Source organism: Protopterus annectens, chromosome 9.part0 (genome assembly GCF_019279795.1).
Source record: "Protopterus annectens isolate FY-2018-M chromosome 9.part0, PAN1.0, whole genome shotgun sequence".
In the NCBI taxonomy this organism is placed as follows: domain Eukaryota; kingdom Metazoa; phylum Chordata; order Ceratodontiformes; family Protopteridae; genus Protopterus; species Protopterus annectens.
Window position 1 is genome coordinate 1,419,463,130 of NC_056743.1, and position 24,150 is coordinate 1,419,487,279.

At 39.6% G+C, this 24,150-nt stretch overlaps 1 protein-coding gene across 2 annotated transcripts in view; it reads left to right on the forward strand.

Annotated features, from left to right (window-relative positions):
- Positions 1-10,384: 10,384 nt before the first annotated feature.
- The window catches only part of LOC122812101 (metal transporter CNNM3-like), a 575,621-nt gene continuing 561,855 nt past the window's right edge, over positions 10,385-24,150 (forward strand). Inside the window, exon 1 of one of the 2 annotated variants that reach the window (XM_044084380.1) lies at positions 10,385-11,796. In XM_044084380.1, the coding sequence (XP_043940315.1) occupies positions 10,392-11,796 (1,405 nt within the window). In that variant the 5' untranslated portion in view covers positions 10,385-10,391. The remainder of the gene's footprint in view (positions 11,797-24,150) is intronic. The other variant, XM_044084382.1, reaches the window with a different exon arrangement.

Below are 24,150 nucleotides of genomic sequence, written 5' to 3' on the forward strand. Positions count from 1 at the left end.
GATTGTGTCGGTGTGGATTGTTTTCATTTATATAAATGTATGATTGCCTGTGTCGTAAGTGATGGTTTAATAAAGATGTTTCTTGTTTACAAAAGGGCAGGAATTGAATAATTTATGTAATGTTGCTTAGGTTATATGATATATAGCAATATATGTGAAGTTTAATGTTTGTAAATTTGCCTAAGTCACAAGTTATAATTCAATAAAGGTGTTTAAAAAAAGTGTTACATCAAGATTAGACCTAATGAATCCAGATTTTTGAAGAATAGTGTACATACTTCTTAACCTGTCAGTGCTGGAAATCTGGAGAAAGCCAATAATAATGGGGGGACAAAAGCCCCAAAATAGGGCATATTTAAAATATTGCTCTTATAAACTTAGAAAATTGTTAGAATAGCATGTTTTGCGTTATTTATTTTCTGAAGTACATTAAATCTGAAACTCAAATGTCTGTCTATTTAATATTATTAAGTGACTTCAATCCTCAGTGATTTTCCAGAAAGCCACAAATTGCATAAAGAACAGACCAAACTGTGTGGCAAAAATCTGGATAGTCTGTGAAAATCTGAATAGTTGAGAGGAATGATAGTGTATGACAAGCAATTCAAACACATAAATGGCAGACATGATGGACATTTTTCTAGGGTACAGTACTTATGGATGTGAGTACAGGAAAAAAATGACAACTACAGTATGCTGTGTCTTGTTCCAGTGCCTTAATTTATGCATTATTGAATGCATTACCCAGAGAAGAAATGCAGGCCAGATCAAAAGTGTCAGTTTGCCTGAGGTTAAATTTTAATGATTTACCAAATTATTTTAGTTAAGCAGCCCTAAATGAGTGGTTGAGCAGCCTAATCCCATCTTGCTTGTCTGATGCTTCATGCTGAAGTGAAGGTTTTACCTATAGCCATAAGCCAGTGCAGAGAGGGCATGTGTGACTGTCCAAGCCTTTGCTGCTGCATTTGAAGGAGTGAATATGCTTCAGGTTGAAAGGCACGTGCAGTCTCTGTGGTGAAGTAATGTTAGATTAGGGTTAGCTGATGTATTATGTGTTTTCTTATTGTACCACCACAGGCTGGGGTTATTGTCATAATGCGGCAGAGATGCTGACAAAGGCAAAATAACTCATGGCTGCCTGTGTCATGGCTTCCTCTGAGAAACTGTTGCATCTGTATGGTACTAGGCATGCACCCTTCATATGGGGGAATAAATCTGAGTCTGATAATGGAATGGCTTGATGGCTGACAAGCATTCAGTGAAAAAAAGACATAGAAATAAAAGACGACATACCTGGTAGTTATAACTTTTCAAATTGACCTCAATGATGCATTCTTTGGCACAGCAGCACTTAATACATAATAATTCCATGTCCAAAGAGAGAGATTTTCCATTACCAGGATCTAGTCCATGTTAATCTGTCCTGCATGTGCATTCCACTCAAATGGCATCAGACACCCATCCTTCACTTCGCAGGTGGTGAACCCACATGACAGCTTCATACAGCTTCATCAATCACAGCTTGACTGGGCTACTTAGGTCATCAGGTGCTCAGCAGCAAACAACATATACAGGCCTGGCTGCAGAGATGGGTGATGCTGTTTCTTTCAATTAACTATTAAGGGAGTCAAGTTTTATGGTCACTCTCTGGTCCTTCTTAGGCCAGTTTGCCAGAGGTGGCCATGCCAAGAGTATAACATTTTAGGTAACATACCTGTAAAGATTACAAGGGAATACAAGCCTTTATTTCATGACTTTGTCACAATCCCAGAAGGGGAGTAGATTTACTTGTTTACTATTTGTTCAAGTAAGTGGGTTGGTCCTTTGACCTTTTTCAGCCATGACCCAGACTCTGTGAGTACCATTGCACAATTAATATAAAATACGGAATAATCATAGAAAGAAATTCATATCTCAGAAAAGGCAAGTCATACCATATAAAGTTGTACTAGTGTAAAAGCAATCAAGTTATCAACAAGTACAAATACATAATACTTTGGCAAAAAACAAAAGTTATAGGCACTTCTGTCCATATATACAGTAAGAAAACACATCAGGTAATATTAAGTGTGTGAAGTACAAAGTCGTTAATATGTCCGGTAGTGATAGTATTAAGTATTGTCATGGTAGCGGATGCACTGAGCTGCCTTAAGAAAATGATCTTTTAGAGCATGTTTAAAAGTTTTAAGTGTACCTTGGGGTTTTATTTCTGTGTGGAGGTGGTTCTAAATGGAAGGACCTAGTCTAGACAATGTTTTTTCTCCAAGATTAGTTTTGAAGCAAGGGCAGGCGAGGGAAAGTTTATTTTTGGAGCTTCTCATGGTGTAGTTTTGATGCTAAAATATGGGTGCTGTTTTCAGAGGGGGAAGTAGCTCTAGTTTAAGATTTTGAAATGTAAGGTGCTGAGAAGAAATGTGGACCAACTTGTTATTGAGAACCTCCTGGACTCGATAAGTAGATTACAGTGATACACATAAATGATCTGCTAGAAGAGTGAATCGTAATATTTTGTTTTGTAATCTGAGTATTTTAAGAGGAATGCAGAATCAGCAAACGTAAATCATATTCAAGTTTTTGCAATGGCAGTATGGGCAACAGGCGAAATAAAGTATAGTGATTTTGTACAAAGTTTTAGTTGCACCAGAAGTTTACTGGAAATTTTTATCCGAGAGTGTTAAATGACAGTGATGGGTTATACATCTTTCCAAGATATTTCTGTCTTGAGATATTGGGAATGGTGTTCCCTTGGTTATCCTTTAATACAGGGGGGTTGAAGCCACTTAGAGTATTTACAATGACTATGGTTTTCTTGGGTTTGATTAAGGCTTTATTGTCAAGAGGTGATCTACAGTGGTCAGTGAAATTGTTTTGTAATTTAGCCTGTAGGTCAGAAGTTGTTTTGCTAGATTCAGGAAGACGAATATCATCATCATACATGACAATGTTGGGATGTGGGAGATTATTGACAGAGATACTAGAGCCTTATGAGATTCCTGTATTAGGTGCTGCTGTGCCAAATAATGCGTCATTGAGCTCAATTTGAAAAGTTATATCCATCAGGTAGCTTTGGAACCCTGCTGTGGAACCCTAAACTTTTGTTCCTGTAGTTTATTAGACAGGAGCTCATAATTAACAGTTTCAAAAGCTTAGGTCATGTCAACACAAAGTTAATGAGCCCTTCATTCGTGTTCTTGTAAAATGGAATCAGTGGCAATAAAAAGAGTTGTCCTGGTGTTGAATGGGATGTGAAAACCATGTTATTTATCACGTAGAATACCATACTTATTTATATCTTTAAGTAGTTGCTTGTATTGTAATTGTTCAAAGATTTTGTAATGGGATACAGGTTTGATATCAGTTGGCAGTTGTTATGGGTCAGTGGGGGAGGTCATTTGTTGGGGTGGGATTACTATGACATGCTGAGAAAGAGAAGAGCATGTGCCACTTGTGAGTGATAGGTTAAAGATATGAGTGAGGAGTTTACTATTTTTCTCTGCTGTTAGCCTGAAAAATGTCACATGCAGCTTACTGAAATTAGACCTCGTGCTTTAGTTTCTTTGAGATGTGAGAAAAGGGGAAGGTGGCAGTGAATGATGCTAGCAGTAATGTGGGAGAGATGGTGTCTTGCGTGACAGACCGTTTGGTGTGTGAAATTTAAAACTATTGGTAGGATCATGTAAAGCAAATAGAAGAAAACACTTGTATTCTTTGATAAAGTTTTGGTTGATTAATTGTTTGAACATTATTATGATTATTGTTGGTTGAGAATCAGTAATAGAACTTGTCAATCAAAACCATCTTTTGTGTATATTATTGAGGATTTCCATAGGCTGAGTAAGTTTTGATAGATTTGTACATTAGACTGAACTTGTTTCTACACTTTCCTTGCATAATCACAAGACTTCATTTGGGTTCGATGTCTTCTGTAAACTGGATAGAGTATCCTGAATGTAGATGAGGGTGTCAAAAAAGTACAAAAGAGAAACTGAGGGGGTTTAAAGTACTGTAGAGGGTGGACCCATCAATAGAATTAAAGTAGGAATTAAGGAGGGGTTGTTTTACATTTGGGAAAGATCTACCAGTAATAATCTGCAGGGGTCCCTTGCTTGTTCTGAAAGACTTAGTGGATTGCAAAGGGCAATGGTCACTTAGGTTATTTGGAAGAATGTCTATATGTAAGCTCTAATGAGGAGAACTAGAGCTGAGTTGTTGCCTCTGTGTGGATGTGGCCTTATGGGTGTTTTGACTAATTGTGTCAGACTGTGTTGTTATAACATTTTGTTTTGTTGGAAATAATTTGGACTTAAAAAGCAGTAATGCTGACATCACCAAGAATTATGGGGTTTTTGAAAACCACTTTAGAAAACATTTTGTAATGTGACAAGAAAACAAAACCATGGCATGATAAACACTTCCAAGTAAAGATGCTTCAAATAAAATCCTTAAAAATGACTTTTATTATTGTAGAAAGTGAGCACTTTTGCGATTATCCAAATCACTTCATCAGACCTTGAAAAATGACTTCTAAACACACATATATATGCCAACCCTAAATAGAACATTACACCTGCTCAATCAATTAAAATCCAAGGCAACAGAGTAAAGGCAAAAGATACTGAACAAGCACACAAGACAAGGCAAATGAATAAAAGCATTCACTGAATACATGCCTAAGGCAGAGATTGTACATCTTACTTACTTCAGCTTTCTACCTTTCAAAACAGGTTTTAATGGGACAAATTCATTTAAACCAAAACCTTTATGCACTGATAATTCCAGGATCCAACTAATTTCTTTATTTTCAGTATTATTTATATCACCTTTTCTTAAATGTTCATATACCTCATCTACTACAAGGGAATTAAAACTGTGTGTGTCTCCCTCTTTTAAAATATGCTTATAAAGAGCACCATAACTGTGTCCCTTACGTGCACAGTAGTAATGATCTCTAATATGTTCCTTTAAATATTGCTGACAGAGTACTCTGTATGGAATTTTTAAAATCTCCCAACTTATTATACTCCCAGAAACATAAGTTCCCAGTTATCTTTTTCTTCCCCATCACACCTCCAACATTTGCCATCTACCTGAGGAAAAATTCTTTGGAGTCTACCTGTGGTATACAAAATACCTATGCAAACAATTCTAAGAAAAACTTTTCAGTATTCTAGACTTTGTTGTATATAAGTCCTGCCATTGCTCCCTTATAAGTTGATTATAGAGTCTCTCTTCCCAATCTTATATGCACTACTAATTGCCACTTTTTAACCGTAGTTTCTGTCCTAGATCATTTAGGATCCTTGTATCCCTTATTCCTTGCCCATCAGTCCTTGATAGGGAAGTCTGTCTCTAACTTGCAGAATAAATGCCTTCTTGGCCTCTTCCTATTCTATTACTTTTCCCTCTCTAGTTATTTGCTCCCAATATCTTGGTTCCTTTGCCAGTTTTTTCCAGTACATGTCAGCCCCCTGTTGCCTATTCTGATGTGTGTATGCTTTACGGATGTTTCCAGTACACAAAGGGCAGAGGTTACACAAAGTTAATCTTTTTTACCCACCTTTTATTTTGGACTGATTTTTTTCTTAATATTGTTTGTAAGTGGTTAACAGCTCCTTTGGTATATAAGGATAAAGCTCTGACTGCGACCCAGTTGAACCAAAATCACATGTATTTTAATGCCTAGATCTGATTAGAGAGAATAATGTGCTTATACTTGGGGTAGTCTTAGACCATCCAATGCACCTGTCAGAGGGGCGGTGTTGCATGAGTTAGTCCTAGGGTGGGCTCTGGCAGCAACTGTCATCACTAGTGTAGAGGATCATGTTTATTTATTTATTTTTTTGTCGACCGGGTTAGTCTATATGGGCTGGTGGCTCATTTTCAGTGGTGACCCGAGGAGGAAAGCTCCACACAAATGATATAATAAAAGTAACAACGTTACATTACTAACTACATACATTCATGCCATAATGGAAATTAACAAAGTATAAAATTTGGCAAAAAGTACAGCTGAAAAAAATGATAGAGGTAGAAACGTGATAAAAATGTGGATTTACAATAGGGCATACAGAATAAAAGAGATTATCAGAGAAAAAAAAATATGCCTCCAAACCATCTTTAATGACTAAAGCAAGTTGGTAGAGAGGAAGAAGTATTAATTAGAAGGGTTAAAGTAGAGGGGTGGGGAGGGATTTTAGGAGAGTCAAGAGAGTGAAAGAAAATAGTTATGAGAAGGGAGGGGAGTGGGAAAGTATAGAAGCCAAGAGAAAAGAAGAGATTTAAGTATAGTATTGCTGAGTGGCATTGCTAAGATACCATAGTACTAGTTATTATAAAGTTATATTAAAATAAAGAGAGGAGAATTATTATAGTCTGACAATTGTAGGAGTAAATGTTAGGTAGGGTGGTGACAGGTGCAGGAGGGAGAGTTAGCAAGGTAGTTTTTCAATTCTCTTTTGAAGTGGATCAAAGATTGGATAGAATGTATATTAGTTGGGTGTTTGTTCCAAATTTGAGATATGGAGCATTTATAAAGTAATCTGTCTATTGTTTTGTTAGGCTTGTAATTGTCAGGTAGCATTTGGTCAGCACTATGGAGAGACCAAGAAAGTTTGTATAGGGACAAGGAGGGTGGACAGAAAAGGACAGTCTTCAGGTTTGTAAAGAAGAGAGTGTGTCATCTGTAGCTGAGAAAGTTGAAGTAGTTGGTGGAATTCAAACCAATGTAGTTGTTTAAGGGCAAGGCAGTGATGGGATTTGTAAGGGAAATTACAGGCAAGTCTGGCTAACTGGTTGTAAGTTTGTTCAAGTTTGGTTAAAAGATTTGCTTAGAGGTGGGTAAAAACAGAGGAAGCTTAGAGTAGGCAGGGAAAGAGATAGGCTTGAGCAAGTGAAGTCCTTGAAGTGATAGGTAAGAATTTTTTGTGTCTATACAGTTAACCAAGGTTTTGGTTGGTCTTTTTTGATGGATTGTTGGATATGATGGTCAAATTATAGTTGATCGTCAATTGTAATTCCTAGAAGTTTAGTATGGGAGTTGGCATGAATGATGGTGTTGTCAAGGGAAGAGAGAAAGGAAGTTTTAAGGTTGGACAGATTTTGGAAGGAAAAGAAGTTTGGATTTCTTTGGGTTAAGGATGAGATGGTTATTGATTAACCAGTGTTGAATGGTGTTAAAAGAAGTCTGTGTGAGGGAGTGACGGTCAGTAAGGTAGTCATAGATGGTAATAAGAGTAGAATTGTTGGTGTATTGGATAAGTGTTGAGGTGAAGCGGGTGGAGTGTAGATTGTTAGTAGAAATATTGAAGAGAAGGGAGACTAGAATAGATCTTTGGGGGACACCTGTTTGGATAGTAAGAAAGGTGAGTAGGAGGTCTGCCATCTAACAGATTGAAGTCTGTTGTTAAGATAACTAGAGAACCAGAGAGTAATGGATGTGGAGAAGTTGAGTTCTGTTAGTTTAATAAGGAACTTAGGGTGGGAGCTGATGTTGAATGCTTTGAAGAGGACAAGGAATAGACATGACACCAGTCTGTTGTTATCTCTTGCCTCTGCTTATAGTCTGGGAGAAGGATAGAAGGGCTGTGGACATGTTATGATGGGGTCTGAATTCGTGTTGAGGGGGTGAGGAGGTTTTCCTGATATAGATAATTAAGAAGTTGTCTATGAATGCATTTCTCTAGGATGGCTGTAGGTTGGAAATTGGAAGGGTTGGTGGAGTTACCTCCTTTATGAAGTTTAATTTTATAAAAGGATTTCCAAATTTCAGGGACTGAGCATTCTTTGATAGAACGGTTGATACAAATTGAGATGGGATAGGCTATAGAACTGGCTGCAAGTTTGAGAAATTGGGGGGGTTGTTGAAGGAAGGAGAGCATGGTTTAAGTTTCTGCAAAAGGGATTTTATATAGGCAGTGAACACAGGTTTCAGGGAGAAGGCTGTGTGGAGGCAGGCGGTGGAGGGTTGTGATTAGTTATTGTTGGGGGGAGATAGTTTGGTGGTTTTAAGAGGTGTTTTACTGGGGAAGGGGTTGGGGGAAGAAGGTTTTGCTGGATGGAGAATATTGTTCATGGTGTACCAAAATTGTTTTGGGTTTGAAGAGTAGGTAGATTGAGCTTCTTGAAAGAATGTTATCTTGTCACAGATAAGTTTTTAGTAAGGTTTCTTAGTTCTTTGTATTTAAGGAGGACAGAAGAAGATTTTGACTTTATCCATTGTTTCCAGGTACTGTCTGTAAGTTTCGTAGTAGAAAGAGTGTCTTCAGAGAGCCAGGGAATGGGATTAAATTTTATCCTACTTTTCCTGAAAGATGCTAGGGCATTTAGAACAGCATACTTTAGGGGAAGGTTATATAGGTGAGACCAATTGACAAGGGCGAGCTGGTTGTTGAAAATTTCTGCATTGAAGTTGGAAAGGTTGTGGCAGTCTCTATAGAGGTGGGTTTTTGTGGTTTGAGAAGGTAAACTAAGTACTGACATTGGGAGGTGATCAATTAGGGGGTCTGGTAAAGTAGTGGGATTATGGTACTGATTAGGGTTGGAAATTAAGATCCAATCAAGAATAGAGCTGGAGTTTTTATAGATGCGAGTGGAAGAAGAAATAAGTTGACTAAAACCAAAAAGGTTAATACTAAGGCTAGGGGACTGGGGGAGAGAGTTTATTCCAATCAATATTAACGTCTCCTAATATGATTGTCTCATATGATAGATGTTGGGAGATCCAGGATAAAATACATTCAAGAATTGGAATATTGTTACCAGGCAGTATATAGACAGATGCTGTGGCAAGTTTTTTGCGTTGGTTAAGGTGACAGTTGAGAAAGATAAGTACTGCAGGGGAGAAGTCAGGAAGGGGTAGGAAGAGGTTAAGCTGTTTTGAGTACATGATAGCAACACCTTCCCCTTTTCTGGAAAATCTGACTTGCTGGAACTGTTATATCGGGGTAGAATTTCTGAGTTTGTGATATGAGGTTTGAGCTAGGTTTCTAAGAGAGTTAAGATGTGGGGAGATTGGTGAGCAGCCCTCATCATTGAGGTTCCCTTGCCGATGTGGGTCATCGGCCCCTAGTAAGGGTACAAACCACCAATGAGGCTTCCTATATGACAGCTCTCACCTTTCATGGGGAATAATCAGGGAACAATAGAACAAATCTGCATGGCTGACAAGAGGGAGGCTTGATAACTGTCCTGTGCAGCAAGAAAAAAAAAAAAAAAAAAAAAACACACAAAATTGTTTAAACCCCTTGCCTATTTAGTTCTAATGGGGAGGGTCTTAAAGGGGTGCTAACTAATCCCTGTATACATATATCACTAATGAAAATACTATTTGAACCGGTTGATTGGAGGCATATTATAAATCAGGAGCACTTTTTAAAAGCACATTGGCATGACGATCCTGTTCTCAAAACAGTTTAGGTGAACAGTAGATTCTTTAAAATTATACTGTGATGGAGAATGTTGCAGAGGATACGAAGTCTGGTATGCCCACCTCAACTTGCTGCAGCTGCAGTGCATCAGGAAATAATTAGTCTGGAAAATGAATTAACAAAAGCAGCTCGGGAGATAAAATGAAGCTGTGCAACTGTGAAACAACTTCTGGCTGTTTAGATAACAGCATACCACATTGGAACTAATTTTTAGCATGGGCTTTCTGGGATTGTTTCAGCATTTATTATTGATGCGTGTCTTGCATAAAAAGCAAGACGTTAAGTGAAAAACTTGTTTAACCAAAATTCCTCAACTTTGCACAACAGTTGGGGAGAAAGACAAAAAAAAAATGCCTGTGTGTGTGTGTGTGTGTGTGTGGGGGGGGGGGGGTGGCAAACGGCCAAAATAGGGAATGTTTTTAAATATTACTCTAAAGCACTTAGAACTCTGTCTAGCATTATTAATTTACTTGGGGAAAATACTTGCAAAATCGGGCACACTAGAGAAGTATTTTTTGTAACTGCTTAATAAAGTATTTTATAACATTATCGTGTTTGGCAAACAATTGGCTGTTATTTAAGAAAAAAAGTTTAGTAAGCTTATGTGCTGCGGAAATGTAGAAAATAAATCTGGCAACTATGTTATACAATCACAGTAAGAGAGTCAAGCCTCGTAGTCGGGAGTAGTCCGTAAAGTGTGCCACACCCCCGTGTGTTCTTTGGTTTATGATTGGGAACGGCCTTGTCCTTTTAAAACAAGCCTGCAAAAGCCCGTTGCCTAACTTGTTTACAACTCTGTTAAAACTCAACTTTAGTACACCAATTGTAATTAAACTGATACTGTTGGTTCCACCTACCTAAAGGCCTGTAGTTGGTCTGAAATGACGACTGTGTTTCCATTCTCTAAAGTGATTGGTGAAGGCGGGGCAATCAATTAAAGTTGACACCCTCAGTTGTTGAAATCACATGACCCGAGCCCGTAGCTACTTGTATGAACACAATATGGCTGTCTGGTTGTGGAGTTATTATTTCTGGCTGTTATATATATTTGCTGCGTTGCTTGAACAGTGCTTTGCAGAGAAGAATACAATACTAGATAACCCCTCTTTGCAGGTGCTGGGTTTCCGGCTGGAGGAATCTGAGAGAAGCCCGGTGTCCATGCGGGAGGGGGTGATTCGAGCCCCACCGGGGGCCACTCTTCGTCTGCGGGTATATGGTATTGGCTTAGAATCGGAGACGTGGCCCTGGGTTCGCATCTCCGAGGAGGGCGGGACAAGGGCGGAGTCAGGAGTTACGTGCCACAGTGAGGACTTGTCTGTGTTGCAAGACTTTGAGGTAGATGGTAACTACACAGGGCTAGTAACTATACGTGCTCCACTGAAGAAAGATACCGGTTTTGGGAAGCGGTACTGCATATGTAGTCGGGTGGGCCCTGGGGATCGCTGGATACCACTTGGTGGAAGGAATTCATTCCTGCTACAGTTGGAGGAAGGACCTACACTGGTGGAGCGGGAGGGACTCCCACTGTGGGCTCTTATCCTTTGTATTGCACTTCTTGTGATGCTCTCTGCCCTCTTCAATGGGTTAAATTTAAGTCTTCTGTGGCTTGATCCACTGGAGCTCTATATCATTCAAAACTGTGGCTCAGAGAAGGAGCGCAAGGGTGCAAAACGCATCGAGCCTGTGCGCCGGCAGGGTAATTTTACCCTCTGTTCTTTGCTGCTGTTAAACACATTGGCTAACTCTGCACTTGGGGTTCTTTTTTACTATGCCTTCAACCTTATTGCCCCAGCTGTCTTTGTTTGTGCTGCGTTTTTGTTGCTGGTGGCTGAAATTCTCCCCTATGCCATTAGTTCCCGTTATGGCTTTTATTTATCTACCAAGACCCTGTGGTTGACACACATTTTCATGCTGCTTACTTTCCCCATTTCTTTTCCTCTTGGGAAGTTGCTGGATGTAATATTACAACAGGACATCAGTACCAACTTTGTGAGGGAGAAGATTTTGGATATGTTGAGGACCACTGACCCCTATACTGAGTTTGTTAAGGAGGAATTCAGTCGGGGTGCCTTAAGGAATAAGACTGTAGAAGATATACTCACACCGCTGCATGATTGCTTCATGTTGAGTGCAGATACAACTCTTGACTTCAATTCCATGTCTGAGATTATGCAAAGTGGCTTCACACGTATTCCTGTCTATGAAGAAGATCGGTCCAATATTGTACATATCCTTTACTTAAAAGATTTGGCCATGGTTGACACAGAAGACTGCACACCCTTGAGCAGGATCACAAAATTCTACAGCCATCCGCTTCATTTTGTCTTTAATGATACTAAGCTGGATGCAATGCTAGAAGAATTTAAGAAAGGTAAAATTTGCTACCTAAGGTTCCAGTGATGCCTTGTTTGCTTGCTTGCTTGCTTGTTGATTATGGTAATGTACTGATCAAGCATGGATCTTGCTTTGATATTGCTTTGGTGACCCAGTATGATCTTTCTCTGACATTGCTTAGGTGGCCCACTCACATTAATTGCTAATCCAGTTACTCTGTATGACAGACTTTGAAAGTATAGTATATTCTCTGTAGTTTGTGCACGTGTTTCTTTGCAATTTTTTTCTGTCAGGATCCTTATGCAGATGCAAGGAGCAGATGCAAGGATCATTTGCTTTTTAAGCAGTTATTTAACTTCAAAAAATAAAACCTAAAATAATTGCAAATTTTTGCAAGGTAGTGTTTTTCATAACTAGTTACCAGACATGCAATCCAGGAGACTATTGTGGAACCTAGCTTAATTTTCTAACTGCCTCAGAGTGGTGTTTGGTTTGGTTTGGTTACATGACTTTTCCAGAGTCACAAATTAAATAAGTAGAGACTGAGTGATTTAAACCCTGGACTACAAGAAGCAGTGAGCTAAAAGCTTATATCGTTAATATTCTGTGATATCTGACAAGAGAAAAATGAATATAAACACATAATGTGAGGCTAGAATCCATAATATTTGATCTTCCAGAATCAAAGGCAAGTGTGCTTGCTCCTTGCAGTTGAGCCAGTGACACTGACTACTGCATTACTGTTCAGCATATATTTCAGCTTTGTAAAAGTGGATACCATTTTTATTTTTGTGGAGCAGTAATCTAGAAAGTGTTGGGGTCTCCTTTTGACCACATACTTTTCTTTTTTCAACAATTCGCAAAGTTCCCACTAGGATGGTAGCTCTCATTTATTTTGGGTTTTTTACACTGTTTTCCAATTAAAAAAAATATGTTCACTGTACTTTTTAAGGATGTATTAGGACATATTTCAAAATTATTTAACATTATTTACATTTTGTTGACTGGGTTAGTCCCACTTTGCAAGATGCTTATTTTTCTGAGGAGCTTGAGGTGGTATTCATACTGACTAGAGGAAGTTTGGTTTCCCATATTCTTGTCGATATGTGCCATAGGATCTTTCACATCCACCGGAGATATCACCAACTCAAACAGATGGGACCTCAGTGTAATGTCTCTCCTGAAGAATGCCACATGGGGAGGTATTCAGGCCCCCTTCTCATTTTGCTGTACTGCAGTGTCAGTACTGGAAAATGAATCCAGTCATCTGGGAGGAGAATAAAATCCATAGCCATCAGATCTTCTCGCACCAAAGGCAAGTGTGCTACCTATTGAAACACTGACCATACCAATAACAGAATATTGTTTATTAAAATTGTCATAATTCTAAAGGACATAAACTATTGTGTCCAGCATTAAGAATGATGTCCTTCAGCCTTCATTTTAAGAGTTTTCTGTTCATTTTCCAACTTTATCATGGTTATTGGAAGGGATCATGCGTCAAGCTGGGGAGGACCATGAAAGAGAAAGTCAGCAGTGAAGATAATGTAATTTTTACCTCACTAGTAAACATCACTGAGGAGACCATGAAAGAGGAAGTCAGCAGTGAAGATAATGTAATTTTTTTCCTCCCTAGTAAACATCACTTGCACATGATATAGAAGATTTGATTATGCATAATAAGCGTACCTTTCTAATTTAAACATGTATTTGTGTCATTTTGATGAAACGGTGAGTGTATGTTTATAGACTGATGATATTATGTTTAAGTAACTGATATATATAAACGCTGACATGGGGGAGGAGTATGCATGTCTGCAATACTGTCTAACTTGTAGGTGTCAGTCTTGTTGTATACCTTGTATACATTTTCTGCAGGTGATTTGTCAAAGGGGGCTACATTTCCTGCATCACTTGTAACTTTTATGCCCATATCTTATATTGTCCTACAGTTGAAAGGATTCCCAAGATTGTGATAATTCCAGTCTCAGTGTCCGGTGGTGGTGCTGCGGTAGCGTTGTCGCCTCACAGTTAGATGTTGTCCGTTCGATTCTCAATTAGAGCGCCTTCTGTGTGGCGACATGCATGAACGGGCGTTCCTTCGTTGAAGGTTGTGCGTTAGGCCCGTCAAGCCAGCACGTAAAACTACTGCCAATCATTAGCGGACCGGAGTTCCACTGTGGCGACCCCTAACCGGGAAAAAAAAAGCCGAAAGACACAAACATTTGAAAGCAAAAATGTCTGAATCCTGAATTTGTGCATTTGGTGTATTTTTTCAGTTGTGGAATTTTTAGTATGTTGCCCAATATTTTATCCTTTAGATCTCTTCTAATTGTACGTGTCACTTGTTCTTTATTAGCAATGATTCTTTTCATTTTCACTAGTACAGTACATTACACCACTGCCTTCTTGTTGCAGTCCCTCAGCCCATTCTGAGTAGCAGTATTATTTAAAGCATCGTGGAAGATGAAACATCAGTTTATCTGGAGACTCAGTTAGCAATATGAATGGATATTGCATATAGTAGTATGGTGTGTGATGATAAACATTTTGACTTTTCAAGATGCTCTCAAAAATCCTTGCCAAATTCTTCTTGAAATTTTTAGAAAAGGTCTCGGCATAAGTCCCTTAAGTCACCTGCTTCATGCACACCAACACTGTGTTGCTAACAGAAAAGCTGCTCCCAACCAAGTCATGCTAAACTTGCTTCTGCTAAAAATTTATTTAGTAATTGATGACTAAGTTTAATTAATTTTATGACACACTACGTAGTCCTAAGTGATACACTGGTAAGCTTCAAATCCTCATGAAACCCAGTAAACTCCATTGGTATACTCAGAAATGTAAACAGTTGCTCAGATGCAGCTGTACCCGGTAAAGTAAGTGCAGGGCAAACCCCAGAAACAAACCCACATTGTGGTACCATAATATCAACTTCCTCTTTAATAAAAGGAAAATAATTTTGACAAAATATAAGACGAGTAATTCCCAGAGTGTTAAGAGCCCTTGTCAGTGAAATACACGAATCAGGAGTTTAATAAAATGCACCAAAGTCAAGTTTGAGGCTAAAATAGTTACACAAGCCAAAAGACTATCACAAAGCATTTTAGCTATATTTGTAATGTCAAAAGCACAATGCAAGAATGTGCTGAGCTGATTGTGTACAATGTTGCCAACACTGAGGATGAAGATACAGAAAACCTACTGGCCAATAAATTTAGCCTTAACTTTACATGACTCTTCCCTCTGTCTGCCCTTCAAGATATACCTGAAACTGGCTCGCCTCCAGGTATCACACAAGACTGTTAAAAGTGCTGTCAGAAGCTAAAATACTGCACTGATTGGTCCTAACAATAACCCTGGATGCATCTTAAATAGCATGAAGCACAATTTAGCCACACCCCTAACACTGTTCATTCTCAGCCTTTGTACAGGTTTTGTACCAAGTGAACTGAGAACAGTTCCAGTCATTCCCCTGCATAAGGGAGGACTTTCCACCCACCCATAAGCTTGACCAGCCTCATATGGAAAGACATATGGAACTAATCAACCTGGACATAGGGAACCTTGAAACAGTGAACCCATCTTAGTTTGGATTCATGAAGAGCAGGTCATCGTTACTCAAGCTGGTGGATTTTTTGAAAATGTCACAAAAGCAATGAATAAAGGCAAAAATGGTACAGCACACCATGACTTGGCCAAAGCCTTTGACACAATTCCTCACTCGGGCACAGTAGAAAAGCTTAAACTGGAAATAAACCCTTGTGTTACCTGCCGGGTTGCCAACTGGTTCACAGGGCGCAGGGAATCAAAATAGAGGAAGTTATCTCACACAAAGAGACCAGTCACCAGTGGAGTCCCCCAGGGTTCTGTGCTGGGATCTCTTCTGTTTGGCATCTACTTTTCTGAAGTAAAAACCACTGTCAAAGGCCTCTGCCTGACTAAGTTTGCAAATGTCTACAAGTTAGGAGCAGTCATTGAATCCACAAATGACTTGACCATACTGCAGAAAGATTTGTTCCAAATAAACTGGTGCATAAATCATGGACTGAAACTAAATGTCAAAAAATACATTGTTGTATTTATCCTTTGGGAAGTCGCCTATCCCAGGGAACTACTACATTAACAATGCTGCCCTAAGAGATGACCCAATTGATCAGGATCTGGGAACTTGTTTGGATAGTGCGTTAACTTTTGACCAACATGTGTACTTTAAGAAAAGCCCATCTGTATTGCACAGCTCACAAATAAAGGGATTGTGTCTAGATCTAAGGATGTCATTGCCCCCCTTTATTCAGCCCTCATTAGGCCAGACATTAAATATAATGTCCCCCTTTGGCATAAATTTGTTCAGAAACATGCAACAAATCTAAATCTACAGAGATGCTGCAAGGGGCGTCTGTATTACATAATCAAACTTTTAAAAGTTCGAATGTCATATGGTCGACACCATATGATTGAACTATTAAAAGTTCGGAAATGTAATAAAAAATAAACCAAAGGAAAAAACCTACCTGAATGGTTTAAGCAGGGGGGAAAGCCACCCTGCACCCCCCACTCTTTAAAATATACCAACTCCGAGATCACACTACAGTGCAGGAAAGGGAAATATTCCCATTCTGCACTGTACGGAGATCTCTGTTGAAACGTTGAAACGTTTGAACTTTTAAATGTTTGATCATATGGTGCCGACCATATGACGTTCGAACATTTAAAAGTTCGACAATGTGATATAGATCCCTATAAGGGTAAAAGGCCTAAACAACATGTCCTATGTGGACTGACTCAAAGCTCTGTCACTGTAGGCTGTATCCTATACACTGCTAAAACATAACCTGTGTCTGGCATGTAAGACATCCTTTGATCCATTGCTGATTTGATTTGCTGTACATCAGCAAGTCAAATGGCATCTGAAGTACTGTGTCTAGGGATATAAACCTCTTCTGCAACATCAGCAGAATGATTTGGGGGGACTGGTGTGTCTTGCAGAGGATACCACTGCTCTGGAACAGACTCCCCATCCACAAAAAAACAAGGTTCATCCCTATCCATATTCAAGCACAACTTGGATCTATGGATGGGAAACCAAACATTTACCCAGGACTGCCCCTAGTACCACTAATGGCCAGATGCAGCTCCTAAATGCTTTATCCCATCCATGGGTCCCCTCAAATTATCTGTGGTATGATCCCAGTTATTCCTGTTGAGGGTAGTGTATAATTATTGACCATGGGATGGGTAAGAACAGTCTCTAACTAAATGGGAAAGGTTAATTCGAGCACAAAATGTGAAACTGGGTTGGCTTAGAATGGCCCACAGGGACAGCTACCCTAACACTAACCTGTGAACCTCTGGACTTGTTACGTCCACCAATGTCCCACTCACCAGGCAGGACAGTAATGTTACCTTTCAGGTACCAGGATCACTGAGATTACAAAGGCCCTGTGGAACCTTTCCCATTATAATAATTACAATGTGGTGGTAGTCCACATAGGAGTGAGTGACCTGAGACGCGCAGTCCTGAACATCATGCAAAAAGACATTTCAGAACTTGCTAGGCATTCGACAGCTTCAAGCAAGACTTGGGCCTTGAGAGGAATCCCTTCACCAAGAATGATACCTAAAGAGAAGGCAGTTTGCTTTGGCTTCATGGCTAGTGTCATTCCTAGGAGGAATATTATGAATCTACCTGGAATGAAAATAGATAGTCCTACTTATTTTGAAATGGGTGGCCTGCATCTCCCATTCAAGGGTTTCCACTTATTGACATAAACTCTTGCTGCCCCCATAGTGCAGTGCAGAGTATTTTTATTATCTACGATTTCTTCAACTCTGCTTTAATTTTTTTTCTGATGTGTTACACCTCCTTAAACACAGTTTTGTAAATTCTAAATATTCTGTAAATTCTAACCTGCTTCTTTTCTTTACTTCATTATGTATTTGTTGTTTACTCTGCTCAGTTAGAGTCCAGATTGCTTTAATTAATCCTGGTAAACCAATGCCAAACAAACAAATAAAAATTAATTTAGTTTTTTCCTTACTTTCTTGCTTGTTCTGATTTTTGTGACACTATATTACCGTACTTACTGACTGTTGTATAGCGTTATTATTGTTATCTTTGTATTTATGGCCTGAGTCTAAGATGAAAAGGGTCCATGAACATATTTACCAAATCAACAAAAGTTAAATAAAATAATGTATGTATTTAGGTAGAGTTTATCTAATGGACATCCCAACTTAGGAAAGTCTTCTAAACATTAATGTGGTGCTTCTCAACATGTGGAGTCTTAGTAACAGATTGCCCAATCATCAGGTGCTCCTGCATCTGAAACATGACCATGTATGCATAGTTGTAGACACTTGGTATAATGCAAGAAAGCTCTCCCAACATATATTTAAGTAACTGATAGTTTGAAGGTGTCAATCTCCTTGTAGCTGATTTGGGTTTGCATGTGCCATGTCTTCAGGCCTGGTGGAAACTGTGGTTACGGTTCTATATTTTTCAAGGACTACATCCCATCCAGGCTGATACATAGAGACCCACAAATTGAGCTCCTGCAACTTCAGTTTACCATCACCAGGATAAGCTGCCAGCATATAGCATGCTGCAGAACCCTCTCCATGTCTCCAAGATGATCATTGAAATTCCAGGAAGTTTTAGAAGAAAAATCTATAAGCAGTAACTCCATAATCTTAGGTGACTTCAACTGTCCAGCTGTTTACTGGAGCACCCATACCTCTAACGTAGAATATTCCCGGAGATTTCCAGATTTGATAAATTGGAATGCCTTGGATGAAATAGCTAGTGAACCTGCTAGAGTCCCAAAACATTCTAAATCAGGTGCTCACTAATATTGCCATTACCTGTTCCATTCCCTAGTCAGAACTTCTCCAGATAAATTGGACCTTAAACTCCTGACATTGACTGTCAGAACCACCATAACCCTTGTAATCGATGTTTGTGTTTAAAAACTCCAAAAGGGTGAGCTTTATACAATTATATGATGGAGAGAGAGAGAAATCCAATGCCTACCACCTTCCCTGGAATAAACTTTCTCTGCAGGTTAAACAATGTGATTCAGTATCTTCCTAAATCAGGACATCTGGGGTGGATGATCTAATTTCCTCTGAACTCCCATAAATATCCTGGGCTAAGTGGGGCGCCATCTTTAGGAATCGGGATAAGCCCTGGCTGCTGTCTGCTCCTCTCCCAGCATCTAACCCTTGTGGTATGTAGTGGTTTTACTTGTTGCTGCTCATCATACCAAATGTTTTTTCATGATTTTGTGGATCTGTGTGCCTAATAACCATTTTCGTACCTGTTGCTGCTAAGATTTTCATAGTGGGTGTGTATTTGTAAAATCTCGTAGACTACTGTGGATGGATTAATCTGTGGTTTGCTTGTGTTTTAAAACTGTTAAGGTGACTTGTTTCTCGCCTTTTTGAAGAACCCTTTGTAGTATGCATATACTTTAAAGGCTTGTTTTTAAGTGTAACGTATTTTTGCTGGTGTTAGTAAGCCGGTAGTGGCGGATTTGTATGCAAGCACCCTTGCAAAACCATACATGAGCGTGCCTTTATGGTATTGCTTGTTTTTAAGCCTGGACACAGCTCATTGAACTACGCCACCCACGTGGAGTTTCCATAAGGGTATTTAGAGCTACCATTCTTGTCCAGCTGTGCTTGCTCGCATTTTGGTTTGTTCTAGCTCTATAGTTCTGCCTTTGGTGTATTAGCAAGCTGATATCGGCTAGATTGCTAAACCCGCCACTCATGTGGACCCTTCTCTGAGCATGCCTGTACACTTTTATATGTCTGAAGCCTGTAAATGGCTTTTTGAGCGGCGCCACCTAAGCGCTTACCCTGAAGCCTAAATCCTCTTCACATACCTACCTTGTGCTGTGTATGTGTTCAAACACAGATGTTTTAAGCCTGTAAGTGGCTTTTGAAAGTATGCCATTTTTATGGAGACTCTTAAGGGGCTTGGGATTAATCTCCTGCCTAGCTGTTTCTGGTTGTCTCTGCCTTTGGTATATTAGTAAGCCGATATTGACTAAATTGCCATGCACGCAATATGGACCCTTCTGTGAGCATGCCTGCACACTTATGCATTGTCTGAAGCCTGTAATCTGCTTTTCGGATGGCGCCACCTAAGAGCTTACCCTGAAGCCTAAATCCTCTCCACATACCTACCTTCTGCAGCATATTTTTTTTTTTCAAACACCGATGTTGTACGCCCGTAAACAGCTTTTGAAAGTACGCCATCCACGTGGAGACAATTAAGGGAAATGGGCTTAATTACTTGCCTAGCTGTTCTCAAAGTACCTCCCTCCAGCAGTGTTTAATGCTGATAATTACTGATATGCCGTACAGAAGCTGAATTACTGATACGAGCACCCTTGGGTAGCAGTCCCTTATGGCTGCCGCATATAATCCCTAAGCTAATTGCAGTAGCTGTGCTATGAACTGTATAACTCTTTCTCTGTATGCTACACTACTATACATTAACCCAAGTTGTAAAGTGTAGTTTTACTGTGCCCACACAGTGTCTTGGTTCAGCATAGTACTTGTTTTAAGATGATTTTCTAATGCTGCAGTTAAGTAGGTAGGAATGTTTTAATGCTACCTTTATCTTTACTGCTACTACTAGGGGCATATAACTGTTGTTTTAAAATGTTTTACATTGCTGCTACCAAGGATTTGGAAATGTATAATTGCTATGTATAGATATTGTCTATGTGAATGATTAGTGTAATTTGGAAATGTAAGGATTATGTTGTACGCCCGTAAACAGCTTTTGAAAGTACGCCATCCACGTGGAGACAATTAAGGGAAATGGGCTTAATTACTTGCCTAGCTGTTCTCAAAGTACCTCCCTCCAGCAGTGTTTAATGCTGATAATTACTGATATGCCGTACAGAAGCTGAATTACTGATACGAGCACCCTTGGGTAGCAGTCCCTTATGGCTGCCGCATATAATCCCTAAGCTAATTGCAGTAGCTGTGCTATGAACTGTATAACTCTTTCTCTGTATGCTACACTATACTATACACAGTGTCTTGGTTCAGCATAGTACTTGTTTTAAGATGATTTTCTAATGCTGCAGTTAAGTAGGTAGGAATGTTTTAATGCTACCTTTATCTTTACTGCTACTACTAGGGGCATATAACTGTTGTTTTAAAATGTTTTACATTGCTGCTACCAAGGATTTGGAAATGTATAATTGCTATGTATAGATATTGTCTATGTGAATGATTAGTGTAATTTGGAAATGTAAGGATTTGGAAATGTATACTTGCTATCTATATATTTCTCTCTGTGAATGATTAGTGTATTTTGACCAGTCTTACCTTGCTATGTGCTAACTCTTGTTTCTCATCCCTACGTTGTCTCTCTTGCCTCCTTAAGTTACCCTGCTCTTCTTGTGCTTCCAGCACCAGTCTGTAGGAATTTAAAGGACCCTCTTCAAATATCAGTGGTGCACCTCACAGCATAACTTCCCTACAATCCCTCTCTCAAGGACACCAGAAAAGTATGTCTGTTAATTCCTGCCAGAAAGACTTTGTACTATTGTACCACTGCTACAGGTGTTAAAGCATGTTCTGAGCTAGGACAGCCAGCAGCCTCTACCCCCTCTCGTCTGTACCTTAACACTCACTCTCCCCCATTCTCTATAGAAACCCCTTTTTGTCTAGCACCCACTTTTCCCTTGTTGTACTCCAACTAACTCCCTCTCATCAGCCTGCAATATTAGACCTGTCCACTAGGTGGCACCTTTATCCCAGCCACATCTCCTTCTTATCTGCTCTTATGCCTAGCTATTTACCTTAATTCTCCTGTAGTCCCAGACTTGCTATTTAGTCCTCTCACTTAATCCTTTACTACTACTGTCTACAACTACCTTTTCTAGGCTCACTTCTCACTGTCCTTTACCCACTTCTGACTTTTCCAGCTTACCTTCTGGAGTCAGTCCTGCTGATTTGTTTCTTCTATAACTGCTTCAGTATCTGTCTCTACCCGCCCTGTTCGCCTTCCCTACCCCCAATTCCCACCCACCCCAGGGGTCCTACTCTTATACTTACTAGCCACACCTCTTCCTCTTCCCATTACACTCTAGAAACATTACCATTGGTCATCTTATCTCATATCTTCCTTCTCTTACCACTCCCCTTCAGTCTTACCACACCCTCCTCCTTCCCCATCCTCACCCTGTATACTTCCATACCTACAAACAGACATCCAATAGCTAATCCTTCCCAGTGTATAAACCGCCCACCCCATTATATGGCCTACTTTTATTCACACTTTTATCACTGCCACCTTTAACCTTTGCCTGCTTACTCACTTCCTACGAACACCCACTATATCCACACCTTCACTACCCTAGTAAGCAAACCAACTCTCCATCCCTACCAGTCCTTTATAATCATGCTAATATAACATCTTCACCCAGCTACGTACTTGCAAAGTATCCTAGAATACTACACATTAAATATAACACTCTAAATCTCAGAAAATCTCTACTTCTATACAGCCGATTCCCTAACCCAAGCTATCTAGAGCTGATAGTCTCATTAAAGGATGGTGACATTCACCCTAACCCAGGCCCAGCACCAACTCCTATCACTCTCCATAACCACAACCAATCCACTATTTATTCCCTTACTAAACCATCTAACTCGCTCCTTGTAGCTCAACTTAATATACATAGCATTAACAGCAAAGTAACACAACTTCAAGCTCTCTTAGAAGTCTCCTCCTTTGACATTTTCTGCTTAACAGAAACATGGCTAAAACCTGTAACCAAAGACAATGAAATCATCCCACCTGGATATAATATTCTGAGACTTGACCGAGTAGCCAAGAAGGGTGGGGGGGGGGCTGCTGTTCTATTTAAATCTGGCTTACAGTTAACCACATATGACTGTAAACTACCTCTAGATTCCTATGCAGAAATTCTCATCTCCAAACTTCAACTTACAATGCCAAATCCATCTATATTATCTGCATGTATCTACCTCCTGGTAATAACATTGCCACCATGGAAAAATATCCTTTGCTGGCTATCCCAACACCTGCCCCCCAAAAAAAACATAATCTTAGGTGATATAAACACTGATTGGAACTGCTTTGCTGGCTATCCCAACACCTGCCCCCCAAAAAAAACATAATCTTAGGTGATATAAACACTGATTGGAACTGCTATAGTAGCAGCCTCCCTACCACCCACATTAACCTATATGTTTTTTCTCAAACCATTACCTCCTCCACCAGGATAAATAAAGCTAACAAGAAAGAAAGCATATTAGACTGGATTCTCATAAACAATCATCCTCACATTTATGATTCTGGAACCCTCCCAGATGATATGTGACCACTCACTTACCTACATCATCAGGCATAAAGCCAATGCCCCCATTCCAACCACTATCAGAAATATCAGATCCAAAAATAACTTTAACCCTGATATCTTCCAAAAGGAACTAAAAGCGTGCAATTGGTCTCCCTTAAGACACCTCCCTTTTAACCTCCTTGCCATTCTTAACCACCATGCTCCAACCCGTTTGATTAGAATTAAAACCAGTTCTGCCCCATGGCTTTCAAAAGAAACCAAACACAAAATCCATCTCAGAAATAAATATTTGTCCAAATTAAGAATGACTAAAAACCATGTAGACCAACAAACCTTTAGACGGTTAAGAAATGACACTAAGAAAGCTACACTTTCTGATAAAAGAAACTACTACCTACAATTTCAACAAGCTAACCATAACAACCCACAACAATTCTAGGCAAGCATTAACCAATTACTCCATCCAGGTCAATCCAGTACACCAAACCCTCAAAATACAGACCAGGAAAATCCCATGCATACAACCAATACCTTCAGTACCTTTTTTACTGATGCTATCCAAACACTAGCTAGTCAGCTATCACCTAATCGCTTCACTTTACCTTCCTATAACTTTACCTCACCCCCCTCCTTTTCTTTTCCAACCTGTCCCAACAACATATATTGTAACCCTTATCCAAAAACTGAAACCATGCTCTCCCTCATCAGACCAACTACCTGCTGAATATCTATAGATATCAGCCAAGGCTATTGCCTACCCCATTTCCATTCTGATCAATAGAACTATTGGCGAAGGTCACATCCCTAGCTTATGGAAAGTCCTCCCATATTATCCCCCTCCATAAAGGTGGACACTCTACTGAACTCTCAAACTACCGCCCCATTGCCCTTCTTTCTCCTTTGGCAAAGATCATGGAGATATGCATCCATAGGCAATTACTCGACCACCTAATCCAAAATAACTTACTTTCCAGCTGTCAGCATGGTTTCAGACCTTCACACAGCACTACCACTGCCCTCCTTTCCTTTACTGATTG